Genomic DNA, 21,561 nt, shown 5'->3' with positions numbered 1-21,561 from the left:
TGTGCAGTGATGTGGATAGGGCTGTTTACGGAGATGTGCAGTGTTGTGGACGCGGCTGTGGACGGAGATGTGAAGTGATGTGGACGGGGCTGTGGAAGGAGATATGCAGGGATTGGACATGGCTGTGGAAGGAGATGTGCAGTGATGTAGACGAGACTGTGGACGATGCTCTGCAGTGATGTGGACGGGGCTGTGGACAGGGCTGTGGACGGAGATATTCAGTGATGCGGACCGGGCTGTGGACCGAGATGTGCAATGATGTGGATGGGGCTGTGGAAGGAGAAGTGCAGTGATGTGGACGGAGAAGTACAGTGATGTGGACGGGGCTGAGGACGGAGATGTGCAGTGATGTTGACGGGGCTGTGGACGGAGATGTGCAGTGATGTGGACGGGGCTGTGGACGGAGATGTGCAGTGATGTGGACGGGGCTGTGGACGGAGATGTGTAGTGATGTGGACGGGGCTGTGGAAGGAGATATGCAGTGATGTGGACGGGGCTGTGGACAGAGATGTGCGGTAATGTGGAAGGGTCTGTGGACAGAGATGTGCAGTGATGTGGATGGGGCTGTGGACGGAGATGTGCAGTGATGTGGACGGGGCTGTGGACGGAGATGTGCAGTGATGTTGACCGGGCTGTGGAAGGAGATGTGCGGTTTTGTGGACGGGGCTGTGGACGGTGCTGTGCAGGGATGTGGACGGGGCTGTGGACGGAGATGTGCAGTGATCTGGACGGGTTGTGGAATGAAATGTGCAGTGATGTGGATGGGGCTGTGGACGGAGATGTGCAGTGATGTGGACGGGGCTGTGGACGGGGCTGTGGACGGAGATGTGCAGTGATGCGGACCGGGCTCTGGACGGAGATGTGCAGTGATGTGGACGGGGCTGTGGACGGGTCTGTGGACGGAGATGTGCAGTGATGCGGACCGGGCTGTGGACGGAGATGTGCGGTGATGTGGTCGGGGCTGCGGAAGGAGAAGTGCAGTGATGTGGACGGGGTTGTGGACGGAGATGTGCAGTGATGTGGACGGGGCTGTGGACGGAGATGTGCAGTGATGTGGACGGGGCTGTGGAAGGAGATATGCAGGGATATGGACGGGGCTGTGGACAGAGATGTGCGGTGATGTGGACGGGGCTGTGGAAGGAGATGTGCAGTGATGTGGACCGGGCTGTGGACGGAGATATGCAGTGATGTGGACAGGGTTGTGGACGGGGCTGTGGAAGGAGATGTGCAGTGATGTAGGCGGGGCTGAGGAAGGAGATGTGCAGTGATGTGGATGGTGCTGTGAACGGGGCTGTGGAAGGAGATGTGTAGTCATGTGGACGGGGCTGTAGAAGGAGATGTGTAGAGATGTGGACGGAGCGGTGGACGGAGATGTGCAGTGATGTGGACGGGGCTGTGGAAGGAGATGTGCAGTGAAGTGGACGGGGCTGTGGACGGAGATGTTCAGTGATGTGGACGGAGATGTGCAGTGATGTGGACGGGGCTGTGGAAGGAGATGTGCAGTGAAGTGGACGGGGCTGTGGACGGAGATGTGCAGTGGTGTGGACGGGGCTCTGTACGGAGATGTGCATTGACGTGGACGGGGCTGTGGACGGATATGTGCAGTGATGTGGACGAGGTTGTGGAATGACATGTGCAGTGATGTGGAGGGGGCTGTGGACGGGGTTGTGGACGGAGATGTGCATTGATGTGGACGGGGCTGTGGACGGAGATATGCAGTGCTGTGTACGGGGCTGTGGAAGGTCATGTGCAGTGATATGGACGGGGCTGTGGACGGAGATGTGCAGTGATGTGGACGAGGCTAAGGAAGGAGATGTTCAGTGATGTGGACGGGGCTGTGGACGGAGATGTGCGGTGATGTGGACTGTGCTGTGGACGGAGTTGTGCAGTGATGTGGACGGGGCTGTGGACGGAGATGTGCAGTGATGTGGACGGGGCTGTGGACGGAGATGTGCAGTGATGTGGACGGGGCTGTGGAAGGAGATATGCAGTGATGTGGACGGGACTGTGGACAGAGATGTGCAGTGATGTGGATGGGTCTGTGGACGGAGATGTGCAGTGATGTGGACGGGGCTGTGGACGGAGATGTGCAGTGATGTGGATGGGGCTGTGGACGGAGATGTGCAGTGATATGGACGAGGCTGTGGAAGGAGATGTGCAGTGATTTCGACGGGGCTGAGGAAGGAGATGTGGGGTCTGTGGACGGGACTGTTAACGGAGATGTGCAGTGATGAGGACGGCGTTCTGGAAGCAGATGTGCAGGGATGTGGACGGGGCTGTGGAAGGAGATGTGCAGTGATGTGGACGGGGCTGTGCACGGAGATGTTCGGTGATGTGGACGGGCTGTGGACGGAGTTGTGCAGTGATGCCGACCGGGCTGTTGAAGGAGATTTGCAGTGATGTGGACGGGGCTGTGGAAGGAGATGTGCAGTGATGTGGACGGGGCTGTGGATGGAGATGTGCAGTGATGTGGACGGCGTTGTGGAAGGAGATGTGCGTGATGTGGACGGGGTTGTTGAAGGAGATGTGCAGTGATGTGGACGGGGCTGTGCACGGAGATGTGCGGTGATGTGGACGGTGCTGTGGAAGGAGATGTGCAGTGATGTGGACGGGGTTTTGGACGGAGATGTGCAGTGATTTGGAGGGGGCTGTGGACGGAGATGTGCAGTGATGTGGATAGGGCTGTTTACGGACATGTGCAGTGTTGTCGACGCGGCTGTGGACGGAGATGTGAAGTGATGTGGACGGGGCTGTGGAAGGAGATATGCAGGGATTGGACGTGGCTGTGGAAGGAGATGTGCAGTGATGTAGACGAGACTGTGGACGATGCTGTGCAGTGATGTGGACGGGGCTGTGGACAGGGCTGTGGACGGAGATGTTCAGTGATGCGGACCGGGCTGTGGACCGAGATGTGCAATGATGTGGATGGGGCTGTGGAAGGAGAAGTGCAGTGATGTGGACGGAGAAGTACAGTGATGTGGACGGGGCTGAGGACGGAGATGTGCAGTGATGTTGACGGGGCTGTGGACGGAGATGTGCAGTGATGTGGACGGGGCTGTGGACGGAGATGTGCAGTGATGTGGACGGGGCTGTGGACGGAGATGTGTAGTGATGTGGACGGGGCTGTGGAAGGAGATATGCAGTGATGTGGACGGGGCTGTGGACAGAGATGTGCGGTAATGTGGAAGGGTCTGTGGACAGAGATGTGCAGTGATGTGGATGGGGCTGTGGACGGAGATGTGCAGTGATGTGGACCGGGCTGTGGAAGGAGATGTGCGGTTTTGTGGACGGGGCTGTGGACGGTGCTGTGCAGGGATGTGGACGGGGCTGTGGACGGAGATGTGTAGTGATATGGACGGGGCTGTGGAAGGAGATGTGCGGTTTTGTGGACGGGGCTGTGGAAGGAGATGTGCAGTGATGTGGACGGGGCTGTGGACGGTGCTGTGCAGTGATATGGACGGGGCTGTGGACGGAGATGTGTAGTGATATGGACGGGGCTGTGGAAGGAGATGTGCAGTGATGTGGACGGGGCTGTGGACGGTGCTGTGCAGTGATGTGGACGGGGCTGTGGACGGAGATGTGCAGTGATCTGGACGGGTTGTGGAATGAAATGTGCAGTGATGTGGACGGGGCTGTGGACGGGGCTGTGGACGGAGATGTGCAGTGATGCGGACCGGGCTCTGGACGGAGATGTGCAGTGATATGGACGAGGCTGTGGAAGGAGATGTGCTGTGATTTCGACGGGGCTGTGGAAGGAGAGGTGGGGGGCTGTGGACGGGACTCTTAACGGAGATATGCAGTGATGTGGACGGCGTTGTGGTAGGAGATGTGCAGGGATGTGGACGGGGCTGTGGAAGGATATGTGCAGTGATGTGGACGGGGCTGTGCATGGAGATGTGCGGTGATGTGGACGGGGCTGTGGACGGAGTTGTGCAGTGATGTGGACGGGGCTGTGGACGGAGATGTGCAGTGATGTTGACGAAGCTGTGGACGAGAGATGTGCAGTGATGTGGACGGGTCTGTGGACGGAGATCTGCAGTGATGCGGACCGGGCTGTGGACGGAGATGTGCAGTGATGCGGACCGGGCTGTGGAAGGCGATTTGTAGTGATGCGTACGGGGCTGTAAACGGAGATGTGCAGTGATGTGGACGGGGCTGTGGACGGAGATGTGTACTGTTGTGGACAGGGCTCTGGAAGGAGATGTGCGGTTTTGTGGACGGGGCTGTGGAAGGAGATGTGCAGTGATGTGGACGGGGCTGTGGACGGTGCTGTGCAGTGATGTGGACGGGGCTGTGGACGGAGATGTGCAGTCATCTGGACAGGTTGTGTAAGGAAATGTGCAGTGATGTGGACGGGGCTGTGGACGTGGCTGTGGACGGAGATGTGCAGTGATGCGGACCGGGCTGTGGACGGAGATGTGCAGTGATGTGGACGGGGCTGCGGAAGGAGATGTGCGATTTTGTGGACGAGGCCCTGGAAGGAGAAGTGCAGTGATGTATACGAGGCTGTGGACGGTGCTGTGCAGTGATGTGGACGGGGCTGTGGACGGAGATGTGCAGTGATCTGGACGGGTCGTGGAGGAGATGTGCAGTGATGTGGACGGGGCTGTGGACGGAGATTTGCAGTGATGCGGACCGGGCTGTAGACGGAGATGTGCAGTGATGTGGACGAAGCTGCGGAAGGAGATGTGCAGTGAATTCGACGTGGCTGTGGAAGGAGATGTGGGGGGCTGTGGACGGGACTGTTAACGGAGATGTGCGGTGATGTGGACGGGGCTGTGGACGGGGCTGTGGACGGAGATGTGCAGTGATGCGGACCGGGCTGTGGACGGAGATGTGCAGTAATGTGACGGGGTTGTGCACGGAGATGTGCGGTGATGTGGACGGTGCTGTGGAAGGAGATGTGCAGTGATGTGGACGGGGTTTTGGACGGAGATGTGCAGTGATTTGGAGGGGGCTGTGGACGGAGATGTGCAGTGATGTGGATAGGGCTGTTTACGGAGATGTGCAGTGTTGTGGACGCGGCTGTGGACGGAGATGTGAAGTGATGTGGACGTGGCTGTGGAAGGAGATATGCAGGGATTGGACATGGCTGTGGAAGGAGATGTGCAGTGATGTAGACGAGACTGTGGATGATGCTGTGCAGTGATGTGGACGGGGCTGTGGACAGGGCTGTGGATGGAGATATTCAGTGATGCGGACCGGGCTGTGGACCGAGATGTGCAATGATGTGGATGGGGCTGTGGAAGGAGAAGTGCAGTGATGTGGACGGAGAAGTACAGTGATGTGGACGGGGCTGAGGACGGAGATGTGCAGTGATGTTGACGGGGCTGTGGACGGAGATGTGCAGTGATGTGGACGAAGCTGTGGAAGGAGATGTGCAGTGAATTCGACGTGGCTGTGGAAGGAGATGTGGGGGGCTGTGGACGGGACTGTTAACGGTGATGTGCAGTGATGTGGACCGGGCTGTGGACGAAGATGTGCAGTGATGTGGACGGCATTGTGGAAGGAGATGTGCGTGATGTGGACGGGGCTGTTGAAGGAGATGTGCAGTGATGTGGACGGGGCTGTGGAAGGAGATGTGCAGTGATGTGGACGGGGCTGTGGACGGTGCTGTGCAGTGATGTGGATGGGGCTGTGGACGGAGATGTGCAGTGATGTGGACGGGGCTGTGGACGATGCTGTGCAGTGATGTGGACGGGGCTATGGACGGGGCTGTGGACGGAGATATTCAGTGATGCGGACCGGGCTGTGGACCGAGATGTGCAATGATGTGGATGGGGCTGTGGAAGGAGAAGTGCAGTGATGTGGACGGAGAAGTACAGTGATGTGGACGGGGCTGAGGACGGAGATGTGCAGTGATGTTGACGGGGCTGTGGACGGAGATGTGCAGTGATGTGGACGGGGCTGTGGACGGAGATGTGCAGTGATGTGGACGGGGCTGTGGACGGAGATGTGTAGTGATGTGGACGGGGCTGTGGAAGGAGATATGCAGTGATGTGGACGGGGCTGTGGACAGAGATGTGCGGTAATGTGGAAGGGTCTGTGGACAGAGATGTGCAGTGATGTGGATGGGGCTGTGGACGGAGATGTGCAGTGATGTGGACGGGGCTGTGGACGGAGATGTGTAGTGATGTGGACCGGGCTGTGGAAGGAGATGTGCGGTTTTGTGGACGGGGCTGTGGACGGTGCTGTGCAGGGATGTGGACGGGGCTGTGGACGGAGATGTGCAGTGATCTAGACGGGTTGTGGAATGAAATGTGCAGTGATGTGGATGGGGCTGTGGACGGAGATGTGCAGTGATGTGGACGGGGCTGTGGACGGAGATGTGCAGTGATCTGGACGGGTTGTGGAATGAAATTTGCAGTGATGTGGACGGGGCTGTGGACGGGGCTGTGGAAGGAGATGTGCAGTGATGTCGACGGGGCTGTGGACGGAGATGTGCAGTGATCTGGACGGGTTGTGGAATGAAATTTGCAGTGATGTGGACGGGGCTGTGGACGGAGATGTGCAGTTATGCGGACCGGGCTCTGGACGGAGATGTGCAGTGATGTGGACGGGGCTGTGGACGGAGATGTGCAGTGATGCGGACCGGGCTGTGGACGGAGGTGTGCAGTGATGTGGACGGGGCTCTGGAAGGAGAAGTGCAGTGATGTGGACGGGGTTGTGGACGGAGATGCGCAGTGATGCGGACCGGGCTGTGGACGGAGATGTGCAGTAATGTGGACGGGGTTGTGCACGGAGATGTGCGGTGATGTGGACGGTGCTATGGAAGGAGATGTGCAGTGATGTGGACGGGGTTTTGGACGGAGATGTGCAGTGATTTGGAGGGGGCTGTGGACGGAGATGTGCAGTGATGTGGATAGGGCTGTTTACGGAGATGTGCAGTGTTGTGGACGCGGCTGTGGACGGAGATGTGAAGTGATGTGGACGGGGCTGTGGAAGGAGATATGCAGGGATTGGACATGGCTGTGGAAGGAGATGTGCAGTGATGTAGACGAGACTGTGGACGATGCTCTGCAGTGATGTGGACGGGGCTGTGGACAGGGCTGTGGACGGAGATATTCAGTGATGCGGACCGGGCTGTGGACCGAGATGTGCAATGATGTGGATGGGGCTGTGGAAGGAGAAGTGCAGTGATGTGGACGGAGAAGTACAGTGATGTGGACGGGGCTGAGGACGGAGATGTGCAGTGATGTTGACGGGGCTGTGGACGGAGATGTGCAGTGATGTGGACGGGGCTGTGGACGGAGATGTGCAGTGATGTGGACGGGGCTGTGGACGGAGATGTGTAGTGATGTGGACGGGGCTGTGGAAGGAGATATGCAGTGATGTGGACGGGGCTGTGGACAGAGATGTGCGGTAATGTGGAAGGGTCTGTGGACAGAGATGTGCAGTGATGTGGATGGGGCTGTGGACGGAGATGTGCAGTGATGTGGACGGGGCTGTGGACGGAGATGTGCAGTGATGTTGACCGGGCTGTGGAAGGAGATGTGCGGTTTTGTGGACGGGGCTGTGGACGGTGCTGTGCAGGGATGTGGACGGGGCTGTGGACGGAGATGTGCAGTGATCTGGACGGGTTGTGGAATGAAATGTGCAGTGATGTGGATGGGGCTGTGGACGGAGATGTGCAGTGATGTGGACGGGGTTGTGGAAGGAGATATGCAGTGATGTGGACGGGGCTGTGGACGGACATGTGCAGTGATGTGGACGGGGCTGTGGAATGTGATGTGGCGGGCTGTGGACGGGACTTTTGACGGAGATGTGCAGTGATGTGGACGGGGCTGTGGACGGAGATGTGCAGTCATATGGACGAGGCTGTGGAAGGAGATGTGCAGTGATGTGGACGGGTCTGTGGACGGAGATGTGGGTGGCTGTTGACGGGACTGTTGAAAGGAGATGTGCAGTGATGTGAACGGGGCTGTGGACGGGGCTGTGGAAGGAGATGTGCAGTGATGTGGACGGGGCTGTGGACGGAGATGTGCAGTGATCTGAACGGGTTGTGGAATGAAATTTGCAGTGATGTGGACGGGGCTGTGGACGGAGATGTGCAGTTATGCGGACCGGGCTCTGGACGGAGATGTGCAGTGATGTGGACGGGGCTGTGGACGGAGATGTGCAGTGATGCGGACCGGGCTGTGGACGGAGATGTGCAGTGATGTGGACGGGGCTCTGGAAGGAGAAGTGCAGTGATGTGGACGGGGTTGTGGACGGAGATGTGCAGTGATGTGGACGGGGCTGTGGACGGAGATCTCCAGTGATGTGGACGGAGCTGTGGACGGAGATGTGCAGTGATGTGGACGGGGCTGTGGACGGAGATGTGCAGTGATGCCGACCGGGCTGTTGAAGGAGATTTGCAGTGATGTGGACGGGGCTGTGGAAGGATATGTGCGGTTTTGTGGACGGGGCTGTGGAAGGAGATGTGCAGTGATGTGGACGGGTCTGTGGACGGTGTTGTGCAGTGATATGGACGGGGCTGTGGACGGAGATGTGTAGTGATATGGACGGGGCTATGGAAGGAGATGTGCGGTTTTGTGGACGGGGTTGTGGAAGGAGATGTGCAGTGATGTGACGGGGCTATGGACGGTGCTGTGCAGTGATGTGGACGGGGCAGTGGACGGAGATGTGCAGTGATGTGGACGGGGCTGTGGACGGAGATATGCAGTGATGTGGACGGGCTGTGGACGGAGATGTGCAGTGACGTGGACGGGGCTGTGGACGGAGATGTGCAGTGATGTGGGCGAGGTTGTGGAATGAGATGTGCAGTGATATGGAGCGGGCTGTGGACGGAGATATGCAGTGCTGTGTACGGGGCTGTGGAAGGTCATGTGCAGTGATGTGGACGGGGCTGTGAACGGAGATGTGCAGTGATGTGGACTAGGCTGTAGACGAGCGGTGTGCAGTGATGCGGACGGGGCTGTAGACGCAGATGTGCAGTGATGCGGACCGGGCTGTGGAAGGAGATTTGCAGTGATGTGTACGGGGCTGTGGACGGACATGTGCAGTGATGTGGACGGGGCTGTGGAATGTGATGTGGCGGGCTGTGGACGGGACTTTTGACGGAGATGTGCAGTGATGTGGACGGGGCTGTGGACGGAGATGTGCAGTCATGTGGACGAGGCTGTGGAAGGAGATGTGCAGTGATGTGGACGGGTCTGTGGACGGAGATGTGGGTGGCTGTTGACGGGACTGTTGAAAGGAGATGTGCAGTGATGTGAACGGGGCTGTGGACGGGGCTGTGGAAGGAGATGTGCAGTGATGTGGACGGGGCTGTGGACGGAGATGTGCAGTGATCTGGACGGGTTGTGGAATGAAATTTGCAGTGATGTGGACGGGGCTGTGGACGGAGATGTGCAGTTATGCGGACCGGGCTCTGGACGGAGATGTGCAGTGATGTGGACGGGGCTGTGGACGGAGATGTGCAGTGATGCGGACCGGGCTGTGGACGGAGATGTGCAGTGATGTGGACGGGGCTCTGGAAGGAGAAGTGCAGTGATGTGGACGGGGTTGTGGACGGAGATGTGCAGTGATGTGGACGGGGCTGTGGACGGAGATCTCCAGTGATGTGGACGGGGCTGTGGACGGAGATGTGCAGTGATGTGGACGGGGCTGTGGACGGAGATGTGCAGTGATGTGGACGGGGCTGTGGAAAGAGATATGCAGTGATGTGGACGCGGCTGTGGACAGAGATGTGCAGTGATGTGGATGGGGCAGTGGACGGAGATGTGCAGTGATGTGGACGGGGCTGTGGACGGAGATCTGCAGTGATGTGGATGGGGCTGTGGACGGAGATGTGCAGTGATATGGACGAGGCTGTGGAAGGAGATGTGCAGTGATTTCGACGGGGCTGTGGATGGAGATGTGGGGGGCTGTGGACGGGACTGTTAACGGAGATGTGCAGTGATGTGGACGGCGTTGTGGAAGCAGATGTGCAGGGATGTGGACGGGGTTGTGGAAGGAGATATGCAGTGATGTGGACGGGGCTGTGCACGGAGATGTGCGGTGATGTGGACGGGGCTGTGGACGGAGTTGTGCAGTGATGTGTACGGGGCTGTGGACGGAGAGGTGCAGTGATGCCGACCGGGCTGTTGAAGGAGATGTGCAGTGATGTGGACGGGGCTGTGGACGGTGCTGTGCAGTGATATGGACGGGGCTGTGGACGGAGATGTGTAGTGATATGGACGGGGCTGTGGAAGGACATGTGCAGTGATGTGGACGGTGCTGTGGAATGTGATGTGGCGGGCTGTGGACGGGACTGTTGACGGAGATGTGCAGTGATGTGGACGGGACTGTTGACGGAGATGTGCAGTGATGTGGACGGGACTGTGGACGGAGATGTGCAGTCATATGGACGAGGCTGTGGAAGGAGATGTGCAGTGATGTGGACGGGTCTGTGGACGGAGATGTGGGTGGCTGTGGACGGGACTGTTGACGGAGATGTGTAGTGATGTGAACGGGGCTGTGGACGTGGCTGTGGAAGGAGATGTGCAGTGATGTGGACGGGGCTGTGGACGGTGCTGTGCAGTGATGTGGACGGGGCTGTGGACGTTGCTGTGCAGTGATATGGACGGGGCTGTGGACGGAGATGTGTAGTGATATGGACGGGGCTGTGGAAGGAGATGTGCGGTTTTGTGGACGGGGCTGTGGAAGGAGATGTGCAGTGATGTGGACGGGGCTGTGGACGGTGCTGTGCAGTGATATGGACGGGGCAGTGGACGGAGATGTGTAGTGATATGGACGGGGCTGTGGAAGGAGATGTGCAGTGATGTGGACGGGGCTGTGGACGGTGCTGTGCAGTGATGTGGACGGGGCTGTGGACGGAGATGTGCAGTGATCTGGACGGGTTGTGGAATGAAATGTGCAGTGATGTGGACGGGGCTGTGGACGGAGATGTGCAGTGATGCGGACCGGGCTCTGGACGGAGATGTGCAGTGATGTGGACGGGGCTGTGGACGGGGCTGTGGACGGAGATGTGCAGTGATGCGGACCGGGCTGTGGACGGAGATGTGCAGTGATGTGGACGGGGCTGTGGACAGAGATGTGCGGTTTTGTGGACGGGGCTGTGGAAGGAGATGTTCAGTGATGTGGACGGGGCTGTGGACGGTGCTGTGCAGTGATATGGACGGGGCTGTGGACGGAGATGTGTAGTGATATGGACGGGGCTATGGAAGGAGATGTGCGGTTTTGTGGACGGGGTTGTGGAAGGAGATGTGCAGTGATGTGACGGGGCTATGGACGGTGCTGTGCAGTGATGTGGACGGGGCAGTGGACGGAGATGTGCAGTGATGTGGACGGGGCTGTGGACGGAGATATGCAGTGATGTGGACGGGCTGTGGACGGAGATGTGCAGTGACGTGGACGGGGCTGTGGACGGAGATGTGCAGTGATGTGGACGGGGCTGTGGACGGAGATGTGCAGTGATGTGGACGGGGCTGTGGACGGAGATGTGCAGTGATTTGGACGGGGCTGTGGACGGAGATGTGCAGTGATCTGGACGGGTTGTGGAATGAGATGTGCAGTGACGTGGACGGGGCTGTGGACGGAGATGTGCAGTGATGTGGGCGAGGTTGTGGAATGAGATGTGCAGTGATATGGAGCGGGCTGTGGACGGAGATATGCAGTGCTGTGTACGGGGCTGTGGAAGGTCATGTGCAGTGATGTGGACGGGGCTGTGAACGGAGATGTGCAGTGATGTGGACGCGGCTGTGGACGGAGTTGTGCAGTGATGTGGGCGGGGCTGTGGACGGAGATGTGCAGTGATGTGGACTAGGCTGTAGACGAGCGGTGTGCAGTGATGCGGACGGGGCTGTAGACGCAGATGTGCAGTGATATGGACGGGGCTGTGGAAGGAGATGTGGGTGGCTGTGGACGGGACTGTTGACGGAGATGTGTAGTGATGTGAACGGGGCTGTGGACGTGGCTGTGGAAGGAGATGTGCAGTGATGTGGACGGGGCTGTGGACGGTGCTGTGCAGTGATGTGGACGGGGCTGTGGACGTTGCTGTGCAGTGATATGGACGGGGCTGTGGACGGAGATGTGTAGTGATATGGACGGGGCTGTGGAAGGAGATGTGCGGTTTTGTGGACGGGGCTGTGGAAGGAGATGTGCAGTGATGTGGACGGGGCTGTGGACGGTGCTGTGCAGTGATATGGACGGGGCAGTGGACGGAGATGTGTAGTGATATGGACGGGGCTGTGGAAGGAGATGTGCAGTGATGTGGACGGGGCTGTGGACGGTGCTGTGCAGTGATGTGGACGGGGCTGTGGACGGAGATGTGCAGTGATCTGGACGGGTTGTGGAATGAAATGTGCAGTGATGTGGACGGGGCTGTGGACGGAGATGTGCAGTGATGCGGACCGGGCTCTGGACGGAGATGTGCAGTGATGTGGACGGGGCTGTGGACGGGGCTGTGGACGGAGATGTGCAGTGATGCGGACCGGGCTGTGGACGGAGATGTGCAGTGATGTGGACGGGGCTGTGGACAGAGATGTGCAGTGATGTGGATGGGGCTGTGGACGGAGATGTTCAGTGATGTGGACGGGGCTGTGGACGGAGTTGTGCAGTGATGTGGACGGGGCTGTGGACGGAGATGTGCAGTGATGCCGACCGGGCTGTTGAAGGAGATTTGCAGTGATGTGGACGGCGCTGTGGAAGGATATGTGCGGTTTTGTGGACGGGGCTGTGGAAGGAGATGTGCAGTGATGTGGACGGGGCTGTGGACGGTGCTGTGCAGTGATATGGACGGGGCTGTGGACGGAGATGTGTAGTGATATGGACGGGGCTATGGAAGGAGATGTGCGGTTTTGTGGACGGGGTTGTGGAAGGAGATGTGCAGTGATGTGACGGGGCTATGGACGGTGCTGTGCAGTGATGTGGACGGGGCAGTGGACGGAGATGTGCAGTGATGTGGACGGGGCTGTGGACGGAGATATGCAGTGATGTGGACGGGCTGTGGACGGAGATGTGCAGTGACGTGGACGGGGCTGTGGACGGAGATGTGCAGTGATGTGGGCGAGGTTGTGGAATGAGATGTGCAGTGATATGGAGCGGGCTGTGGACGGAGATATGCAGTGCTGTGTACGGGGCTGTGGAAGGTCATGTGCAGTGATGTGGACGGGGCTGTGAACGGAGATGTGCAGTGATGTGGACGCGGCTGTGGACGGAGTTGTGCAGTGATGTGGGCGGGGCTGTGGACGGAAATGTGCAGTGATGTGGACTAGGCTGTAGACGAGCGGTGTGCAGTGATGCGGACGGGGCTGTAGACGCAGATGTGCAGTGATGCGGACCGGGCTGTGGAAGGAGATTTGCAGTGATGTGTACGGGGCTGTGGACGGACATGTGCAGTGATGTGGACGGGGCTGTGGAATGTGATGTGGCGGGCTGTGGACGGGACTTTTGACGGAGATGTGCAGTGATGTGGACGGGGCTGTGGACGGAGATGTGCAGTCATATGGACGAGGCTGTGGAAGGAGATGTGCAGTGATGTGGACGGGTCTGTGGACGGAGATGTGGGTGGCTGTTGACGGGACTGTTGTAAGGTGATGTGCAGTGATGTGAACGGGGCTGTGGACGGGGCTGTGGAAGGAGATGTGCAGTGATGTGGACGGGGCTGTGGACGGAGATGTGCAGTGATCTGGACGGGTTGTGGAATGAAATTTGCAGTGATGTGGACGGGGCTGTGGACGGAGATGTGCAGTTATGCGGACCGGGCTCTGGACGGAGATGTGCAGTGATGTGGACGGGGCTGTGGACGGAGATGTGCAGTGATGCGGACCGGGCTGTGGACGGAGATGTGCAGTGATGTGGACGGGGCTCTGGAAGGAGAAGTGCAGTGATGTGGACGGGGTTGTGGACGGAGATGTGCAGTGATGTGGACGGGGCTGTGGACGGAGATCTCCAGTGATGTGGACGGGGCTGTGGACGGAGATGTGCAGTGATGTGGACGGGGCTGTGGACGGAGATGTGCAGTGATGTGGACGGGGCTGTGGAAAGAGATATGCAGTGATGTGGACGGGGCTGTGGACAGAGATGTGCAGTGATGTGGATGGGGCAGTGGACGGAGATGTGCAGTGATGTGGACGGGGCTGTGGACGGAGATCTGCATTGATGTGGATGGGGCTGTGGACGGAGATGTGCAGTGATATGGACGAGGCTGTGGAAGGAGATGTGCAGTGATTTCGACGGGGCTGTGGATGGAGATGTGGGGGGCTGTGGACGGAGATGTGGGGGGCTGTGGACGGGACTGTTAACGGAGATGTGCAGTGATGTGGACGGCGTTGTGGAAGCAGATGTGCAGGGATGTGGACGGGGCTGTGGAAGGAGATATGCAGTGATGTGGACGGGGCTGTGCACGGAGATGTGCGGTGATGTGGACGGGGCTGTGGACGGAGTTGTGCAGTGATGTGGACGGGGCTGTGGACGGAGATGTGCAGTGATGCCGACCGGGCTGTTGAAGGAGATTTGCAGTGATGTGGGCGGGGCTGTGGAAGGATATGTGAGGTTTTGTGGACGGGGCTGTGGAAGGAGATGTGCAGTGATGTGGACGGGGCTGTGGACGGTGCTGTGCAGTGATATGGACGGGGCTGTGGACGGAGATGTGTAGTGATATGGACGGGGCTGTGGAAGGAGATGTGCGGTTTTGTGGACGGGGCTGTGGAAGGAGATGTGCAGTGATGTGGACGGGGCTGTGGACGGTGCTGTGCAGTGATATGGACGGGGCTGTGTACGGAGATGTGTAGTGATATGGACGGCGCTGTGGAAGGAGATGTGCGGTTTTGTGGACGGGGTTGTGGAAGGAGATGTGCAGTGATGTGGACGGGGCTATGGACGGTGTTGTGCAGTGATGTGGACGGGGCTGTGGACGGAGTTGTGCAGTGATGTGGACGGGGCTGTGGACGGAGATGTGCTGTGATGCCGACCGGGCTGTTGAAGGAGATTTGCAGTGATGTGGACGGGGCTGTGGAAGGAGATGTGCGGTTTTGTGGACGGGGCTGTGGAAGTAGATGTGCAGTGATGTGGACGGAGCTGTGGACGGTGCTGTGCAGTGATATGGACGGGGTTGTGTACGGAGATGTGTAGTGTTATGGACGGGGCTGTGGAAGGATATGTGCGGTTTTGTGGACGAGGCTGTGGAAGGAGATGTGCAGTGATGTGGACGGGGTTGTGGACGGTGCTGTGCAGTGATGTGGACGGGGCTGTGGACGGAGATGTGCAGTGATCTGGACGGGTTGTGGAATGAAATGTGCAGTGATGTGAACGGGGTTGTGGACAGAGATGTGCAGTGATATGGACGAAGCTGTGGAAGGAGATGTGCAGTGATTTCGACGGGGCTGTGGAAGGAGATGTGGGGGGCTGTGGACGGGACTGTTAATGGAGATGTGCAGTGATGTGGACGGCGTTGTGGAAGGAGATGTGCAGTGATGTGGACGGCGCAGTGGAAGGAGATATGCAGTGATGTGGACGGGGCTGTGCACGGAGATGTGCGGTGATGTGGACGGGGCTGTGGACGGAGATGTGCAGTGATGTCGACGGGGCTGTGGAAGGAGATATACAGGGATATGGACGGGGCTGTGGACAGAGATGTGCGGTGATGTGGACGGTGCTGTGGAAGGAGATGTGCAGTGATGTGGATGGGGCTGTGGACGGAGATTAGCAGTGATATGGACGGAGATGTGCAGTGATGTGGATGGGGCTGTGTACCGAGATGTGCATTGTTGTGAACGCGGCTGTGGACGGAGATGTGCAGTGATGTGGACGGGGCTGTGGAAGGAGATATGCATGGATTGGACGGGGCTGTTGACAGAGATGTGCGGTGATGTGGACGGGACTGTGGAAGGAGATGTGCAGTGATGTGGATGGAGCTGTGTACGGAGATGTGCAGTGATGTGGACCGGGCTGTGGACGGAGATGTGCAGTGATGTGGATGGGGCTGTGGACGGAGATGTGCAGTGATGTGGACAGGGTTGTGGACGGGGCTGTGGAAGGAGATGTGCAGTGATGTGGACGGGGCTGAGGAAGGACATGTGCAGTGATGTGGGTAGGGCTGTGGACGGGGCTGTGGAAGGAGATTTGTAGTGATGTGGGCGGAGCGGTGGACGGAGTTATGCAGTGATGTGGACGGGGCTGTGGAAGGAGTTGTGCAGTGATGTGGATGGGGCTGTGGACAGAGATGTGCAGTGATGTGGACGAGGCTGTGGAAGGAGATGTGCAGTGATGTGGCCGGGGCTGTGGACGGAGATGTGCAGTGATGTTCACGGGGCTGTGGATGGAGATGTGCAGTGATATGGACGCGGCTGTGGACAGAGATGTGCGGTGATGTGGATGGGGCTGTGGAAGGAGATTTGCAGTGAGGTGTCCGGGGCTGTGGAAGGACATTGTACGGTGATGTGGATGGGGCTGTGGACGGACATGTGCAGTGATGTGGACGTGGCTGTGGACGGAGATGTGCAGTGATGTGGACGGGGCTCAGAACGGAGAGGTGCAGTGATGTGGACGGGGCTGTGGACGGAGATGTGCAGTGATGTGGACGGAGCTGTGGACGGAGATGTGCAGTGACGTGGACGGGGCTGTGGACGGAGATGTGCAGTGATGTGGGCGAGGTTGTGGAATGAGATGTGCAGTGATGTGGAGCGGGCTGTGGACGGAGATGTGCAGTGATGTGGACGGGACTGTGGACGGAGATATGCAGTGCTGTGTACGGGGCTGTGGAAGGTCATGTGCAGTGATGTGGACGGGGCTGTGAACGGAGATGTGCAGTGATGTGGACGGGGCTGTGGACGGAGTTGTGCAGTGATGTGGGCGGGGCTGTGGACGGAGATGTGCAGTGATGTGGACGAGGCTGTAGACGAGAGGTGTGCAGTGATGCGGACGGGGCTGTGGACGGAGATGTGCAGTGATGCGGACCGGGCTGTGGAAGGAGATTTGCAGTGATGTGGACGGGTCTGTGGACGGACATGTGCAGTGATGTGGACGGGGCTGTGGAAGGTGATGTGGCGGGCTGTGGACGGGATTGTTGACGGAGATGTGCAGTGATGTGGACGGGGCTGTGGACGGAGATGTGCAGTCATATGGACGAGGCTGTGGAAGGAGATGTGCAGTGATGTGGACGGGTCTGTGGACGGAGATGTGGGTGGCTGTGGACGGGACTGTTGACGGAGATGTGTAGTGATGTGAACGGGGCTGTGGAAGGAGATCTGCAGTGATGTGGACAGGGCTGTGGAAGGAGATGTGCAGTGTTGTGTACGGGGCTGAGGACGGAGATGTGCAGTGATGTGGACGGGTTTGTGTACGGAGTTGTGCAGTGATGTGGACGGAGATGTGCAGTGATGTGTACGGTGCTGTGGAAGGAGATGTGCAGTGATGTTTACGGGGCTGTGGACGGAGATGTGCAGTGATGTGGACGGGGCTGTGGACGGAGATGTGCAGTGATGTGGACGGGGCTGTGGACGGAGATGTGCAGTGATGTGGACGGGGCTGTGGGCTGAGATGTGCAGTGATGTGGACGGGGCTGTGGACTGAGATGTGTAGTGATGTGGACGGGGCTGTGGAAGGAGATGTGCGGTTTTGTGGGCGGGGCTGTGGAAGGAGATGTGCAGTGATGTGGACGGGGCTGTGGACGGAGATCTGCAGTGATGTGGACGTGGCTGTGGACGGAGATGTGCAGCGATGTGGACGGGGCTTTGGACGGGGCTGTGGACGGAGATGTGCAGTAATGTGGACGGGGCTGTGGATGGAGATGTGCAGTGATGTGGACGGGGCTGTGGACGGAGATGTGCAGTGATGTGGATGGGGCTGTGTACGGAGATGTGCAGTGATGTGGACGGGGCTGTGGATCGAGGTGTGCAGTGATGTTGATGGGGCTGTGGACGGAGATGTGCAGTGATGTGGACGGGGCTGTGGACGGAGATGTGCAGTGATGTGGACGGGGCTGTGGACGGAGAGGTGCAGTGATGTGGACGGGGCTGTGGACGGAGATCTGCGATGATGTCTACAGGGCTGTGGACTGAGGTACTGATGGGGACGATGCTTATCAGGGCAGTCAGTAGGATGGAGGATGGGGACAGTCCTTCCCCAAAGTTTCGCTTGTTGTGCAATGTTTTGCCGAGTGACAACGACATGTATTTTATTTATAAAGGTATTCTTTAACTGTAATCAAAACACTCAGTAATTATTTTGATCTCCTCTTGGTTTGATCGTTTTTGCTCTCGTTCATCTGCACTCTCAGAAAACACACGTAGCAGGGCTGCAGCAGGTAATGAAGGATCTTCTCGCTGGTTGTCATTTGCTTGCTAAATGATGCTTTAAAGAGTTAAGTTTCCAGATATCACTCCACTTCTTCCCACTTGCAAATTCTCCAGCAACTTTTGCATCGCAACAATGCACGCAGATAACACCAGTTTCTGTAAATTTTTCTCCTGGCTGCACGTTCCAGACCAAATGATCTTTTGATGTCGCAGTTTCTACTTCATTAAGCCGTTCCACTTTAAATGAACCAGCAGTTCTTTTGCACTTCACGCACTTTGCTTCTTTGGAATTTGACATAGTGAATCAATAATTTCTTCAATGAAAACAACATAAATGAGCCCGTTCTAAAATCTGCAGACAAATCATCGCAAACTCCACGTTGTCCATATTGTCTATCAGAAACTGGAAAAGGAAATGTGATTGTGTATAATCGTGAAATATATTTAACCTGCCAATGAGGTAGAGGGTGACAACCTTCAGTGTGCAGTTTAAATTCCTTTGTGCATTAGAGGCAAAGAGGAGTGTGCACACACCTTAGAGGGATATTGTCCACGCCACTGTTCTCCCATGTGGGGAAAATGACAGACTTAATGGTCTTCCTGGTCCTGCATTCAGCTGGAGCCCCAGAGACTGTCCCTCATACTCCGGCAGCTTTTAACACTGTTCCTATCCTAGACCTGGGGCTGTAGCTTGGCTCCATTCCCGTGAGTGACCAGACCCCTGTCCCTGCCACCCTTCCAGTCATAAACAGAGGCTTCCTAGACCTCGCGCCCCAGCCACATTCCGCCTTTCCCTTGCCAAAGCCAACGGCATTCCACATCCGTTCGGCCTGGGTTGTCCCAAGTCAATTACCGGGGGCTTCCAGTTTGTGTGGGCTCCGTGCCTCTGTTGACATGGGAGACACATAGCCTGCTGGAGGAACTCAGCGGATCGAGCAGCATCTGTGGGGATTGGGGCTAAGAGTGGCCAGTACAAAGGGGAGAAGGGCGAATGGTGGGACAGGAGCAGAGATGAAGGAAACTGGGCGGATGGAATTCTGTTTAGGAGGCTCCACAAGCTCAAAGTGCTTTACAGCAGCAAGCGCCCATTTCCTCAGACTGTGGACAGCCAACTCCAGCCCTCCCCTCCACTTCCTTCCTTCCAACACCTGTCTGAACCAAGACAGGTTTTGATGACAGACAGCCCTCAGGAAGAGAGGCAATGTTGCTACAGTGGGCTGACTCCTACAACAGCCAGACCAGTCCTGCGCAGTTCCACAGTGAGCCATGACTTGTGTATCTCACAGGACCCCTCCCTCCGTTCTCAGCTCTCGGGGGGTATCCTGGAAACGTCCCGCTGGAGCTCTGCAATCAATACCATGTGACAAATTGTCTGAGGTGTCAATGAGCTAACTCAAGGGGGTCTGCCTGTGTGTCCGAGGACAGGATGAAAGGTCGCAGGCTGCCCACATGATAGCGTCTGGGTACAAACCAGTCTGGATTGCCATCAGCGATGTTGTATTCAGTGGTGCTGGGATGGGACTCCTCCCTGTGTCCTGCCATCCTTCCCCAGTGCTCCGGGCACCACCGACCTTCCGCGGGCACCGGCTCTGGAAAGGGTCTTTGACCAACATCTCAGACGTGAAGCATACCTGTCTCTGTTCTTCACCCTGCTCTTGCCTGTCCCACCAGGATCAGCCATAGCTGAGTTGAACAGCAGAATGAGTGAGAGGGCCTGAATGGCCTTCTGCTGTCTGTAAACTGGTCTGTACCAGCCGCGAACACAGAATTAGCCCCCGTCTCTTCAGCACTAACTCACAGCACGTCCTCTGTTGACAGGTTATAATTTCAACTCGGACAGCGTTTCCACGTCGGGACAGAAAGCTTTGACTTATCACCGAATTATTGAAGCCTTTAAATTTGCATACGCAAAGAGAAGCATGCTGGGAGATCCCCGATTCATCAACATCACTGGGGTAAGGTGCCGATCCTGTTGTCCAGACTGATCCACCACCCCCCACGACCTACCTGCACAGGGCACAGGAAGGGGTCTGGGACCCACTAGGACCCCACACAGAGAGCTTGCCAGGGCTTCACTCAGCTCACCGTCCCAGGAGCATGGAACGAGCAGACCGTTCGTAACTGTTTCCAGTGTCCAGAGCTAGGATCATCAACCTGGAGTGAGGAGGTGGTGGGGCTTGGAATCAAAGTCCCAGTCCCAGCATGAAGACCAGGAAGGTTGGAAAGATATCTGCCCATGGTCTCCTTGGCGGCCAAGATGAAGCTAGACAGAGATCAGAGGAACAGCACCACATACTTTATCATGCTAGTCTCCAACCTGACTGCATCTACACCAATTTCTCTCTTCAGGGTAATCACTCCCCTCTGTTTCCCCCTTCTCTTTACCGTCCCCAGCATAGCCTGCACCTTCCTCCCTCTGGGTCTGCACATCCTTTCCTCTATTCCACGGTGCGCTGTCCTCTCCTACTAAAACCACCTATCTCCTTCCAGCTTCCCACAGCATTCCCTTCCTCTGGCTCCTCCACCACCCTACCTTCCTTCCTCTGGCTCCTCCACCACCCTACCTTCCTTCTCCCAGCAGGTCCCTCCTCACAGCTTGTGCTCCTCCTCCACCACCAACCCACTTATTCCGGCTTCTTCCCTCTTCCTTTCCAGTCCCGATGAAAGGCCACAGTCCAAACCATTGAATGTTTACACCGCTCCATGGATGCTGCCTGACCTGCTGCGCTCTTCCAGTGTTTCTCTGGAAACCCTGGGGAAGCTGGGACCATTGACTTTGTGAGGAAATAAGGAAGGTGTTTTGAAGAGCGAGGAGGGAACATTTCCCCTCAGAGGAAATGCCGAACAGATATACTCCAGGCATAGAACACCATGGCACAGGAACAGGCCATTTGGCCCATCTAGTCCAGGCCAAATGATTAATCTGCCAACCCATCAACCTGTAGCCCAGACCACAGGCCTCCATACCCCTGCCATTCCTGCACCCATCCAAACTTCTCTTGAATATTGAAATGAACCCCACACCCACCACTCACACCAGCAGCTCGTTTCACACTCTCAGCACCCCCTGAGCAAAGACATTTCCCCTCAGCTTCCTCTCAAACATTCCACCTTTCACTCTTAACCTATAGTTGTAGTCCCACCCAATCTCAATGGAAAAAGCCTGCTTGCATTTGCCCAATCCATACCCCTCATAATATTGGATACCTCTGTCAAATCTCTGTGCTCTGGGAAATAAAGTTCTAACATATTTAACCTTTCCCTGTAATAGAACACAGAACATAGAATAGTACAGCACATTACAGGCCCTTCAGCCCAC

The 21,561-nt window shown here is 57.3% G+C and overlaps 1 protein-coding gene across 1 annotated transcript in view; it reads left to right on the top strand.

Moving 5' to 3' along the window:
• Window positions 1-20,197, top strand: part of LOC140193280 (glutathione hydrolase 1 proenzyme-like) — a gene marked incomplete at its 3' end in the record, with an annotated part of 319,360 nt that extends 299,163 nt beyond the window's left edge. The window contains exon 7 of the mRNA XM_072250649.1: window positions 20,061-20,197. Within this exon, the coding sequence (XP_072106750.1) occupies window positions 20,061-20,197 (137 nt within the window). The remainder of the gene's footprint in view (window positions 1-20,060) is intronic.
• Window positions 20,198-21,561: the final 1,364 nt, after the last annotated feature.

This window comes from Mobula birostris, unplaced genomic scaffold (genome assembly GCF_030028105.1).
Source record: "Mobula birostris isolate sMobBir1 unplaced genomic scaffold, sMobBir1.hap1 scaffold_497, whole genome shotgun sequence".
NCBI lineage: Eukaryota > Metazoa > Chordata > Chondrichthyes > Myliobatiformes > Myliobatidae > Mobula > Mobula birostris.
The sequence above is the reverse complement of the archived record's forward strand: the minus strand, read 5'-3'. Positions and strand labels throughout refer to the sequence as shown.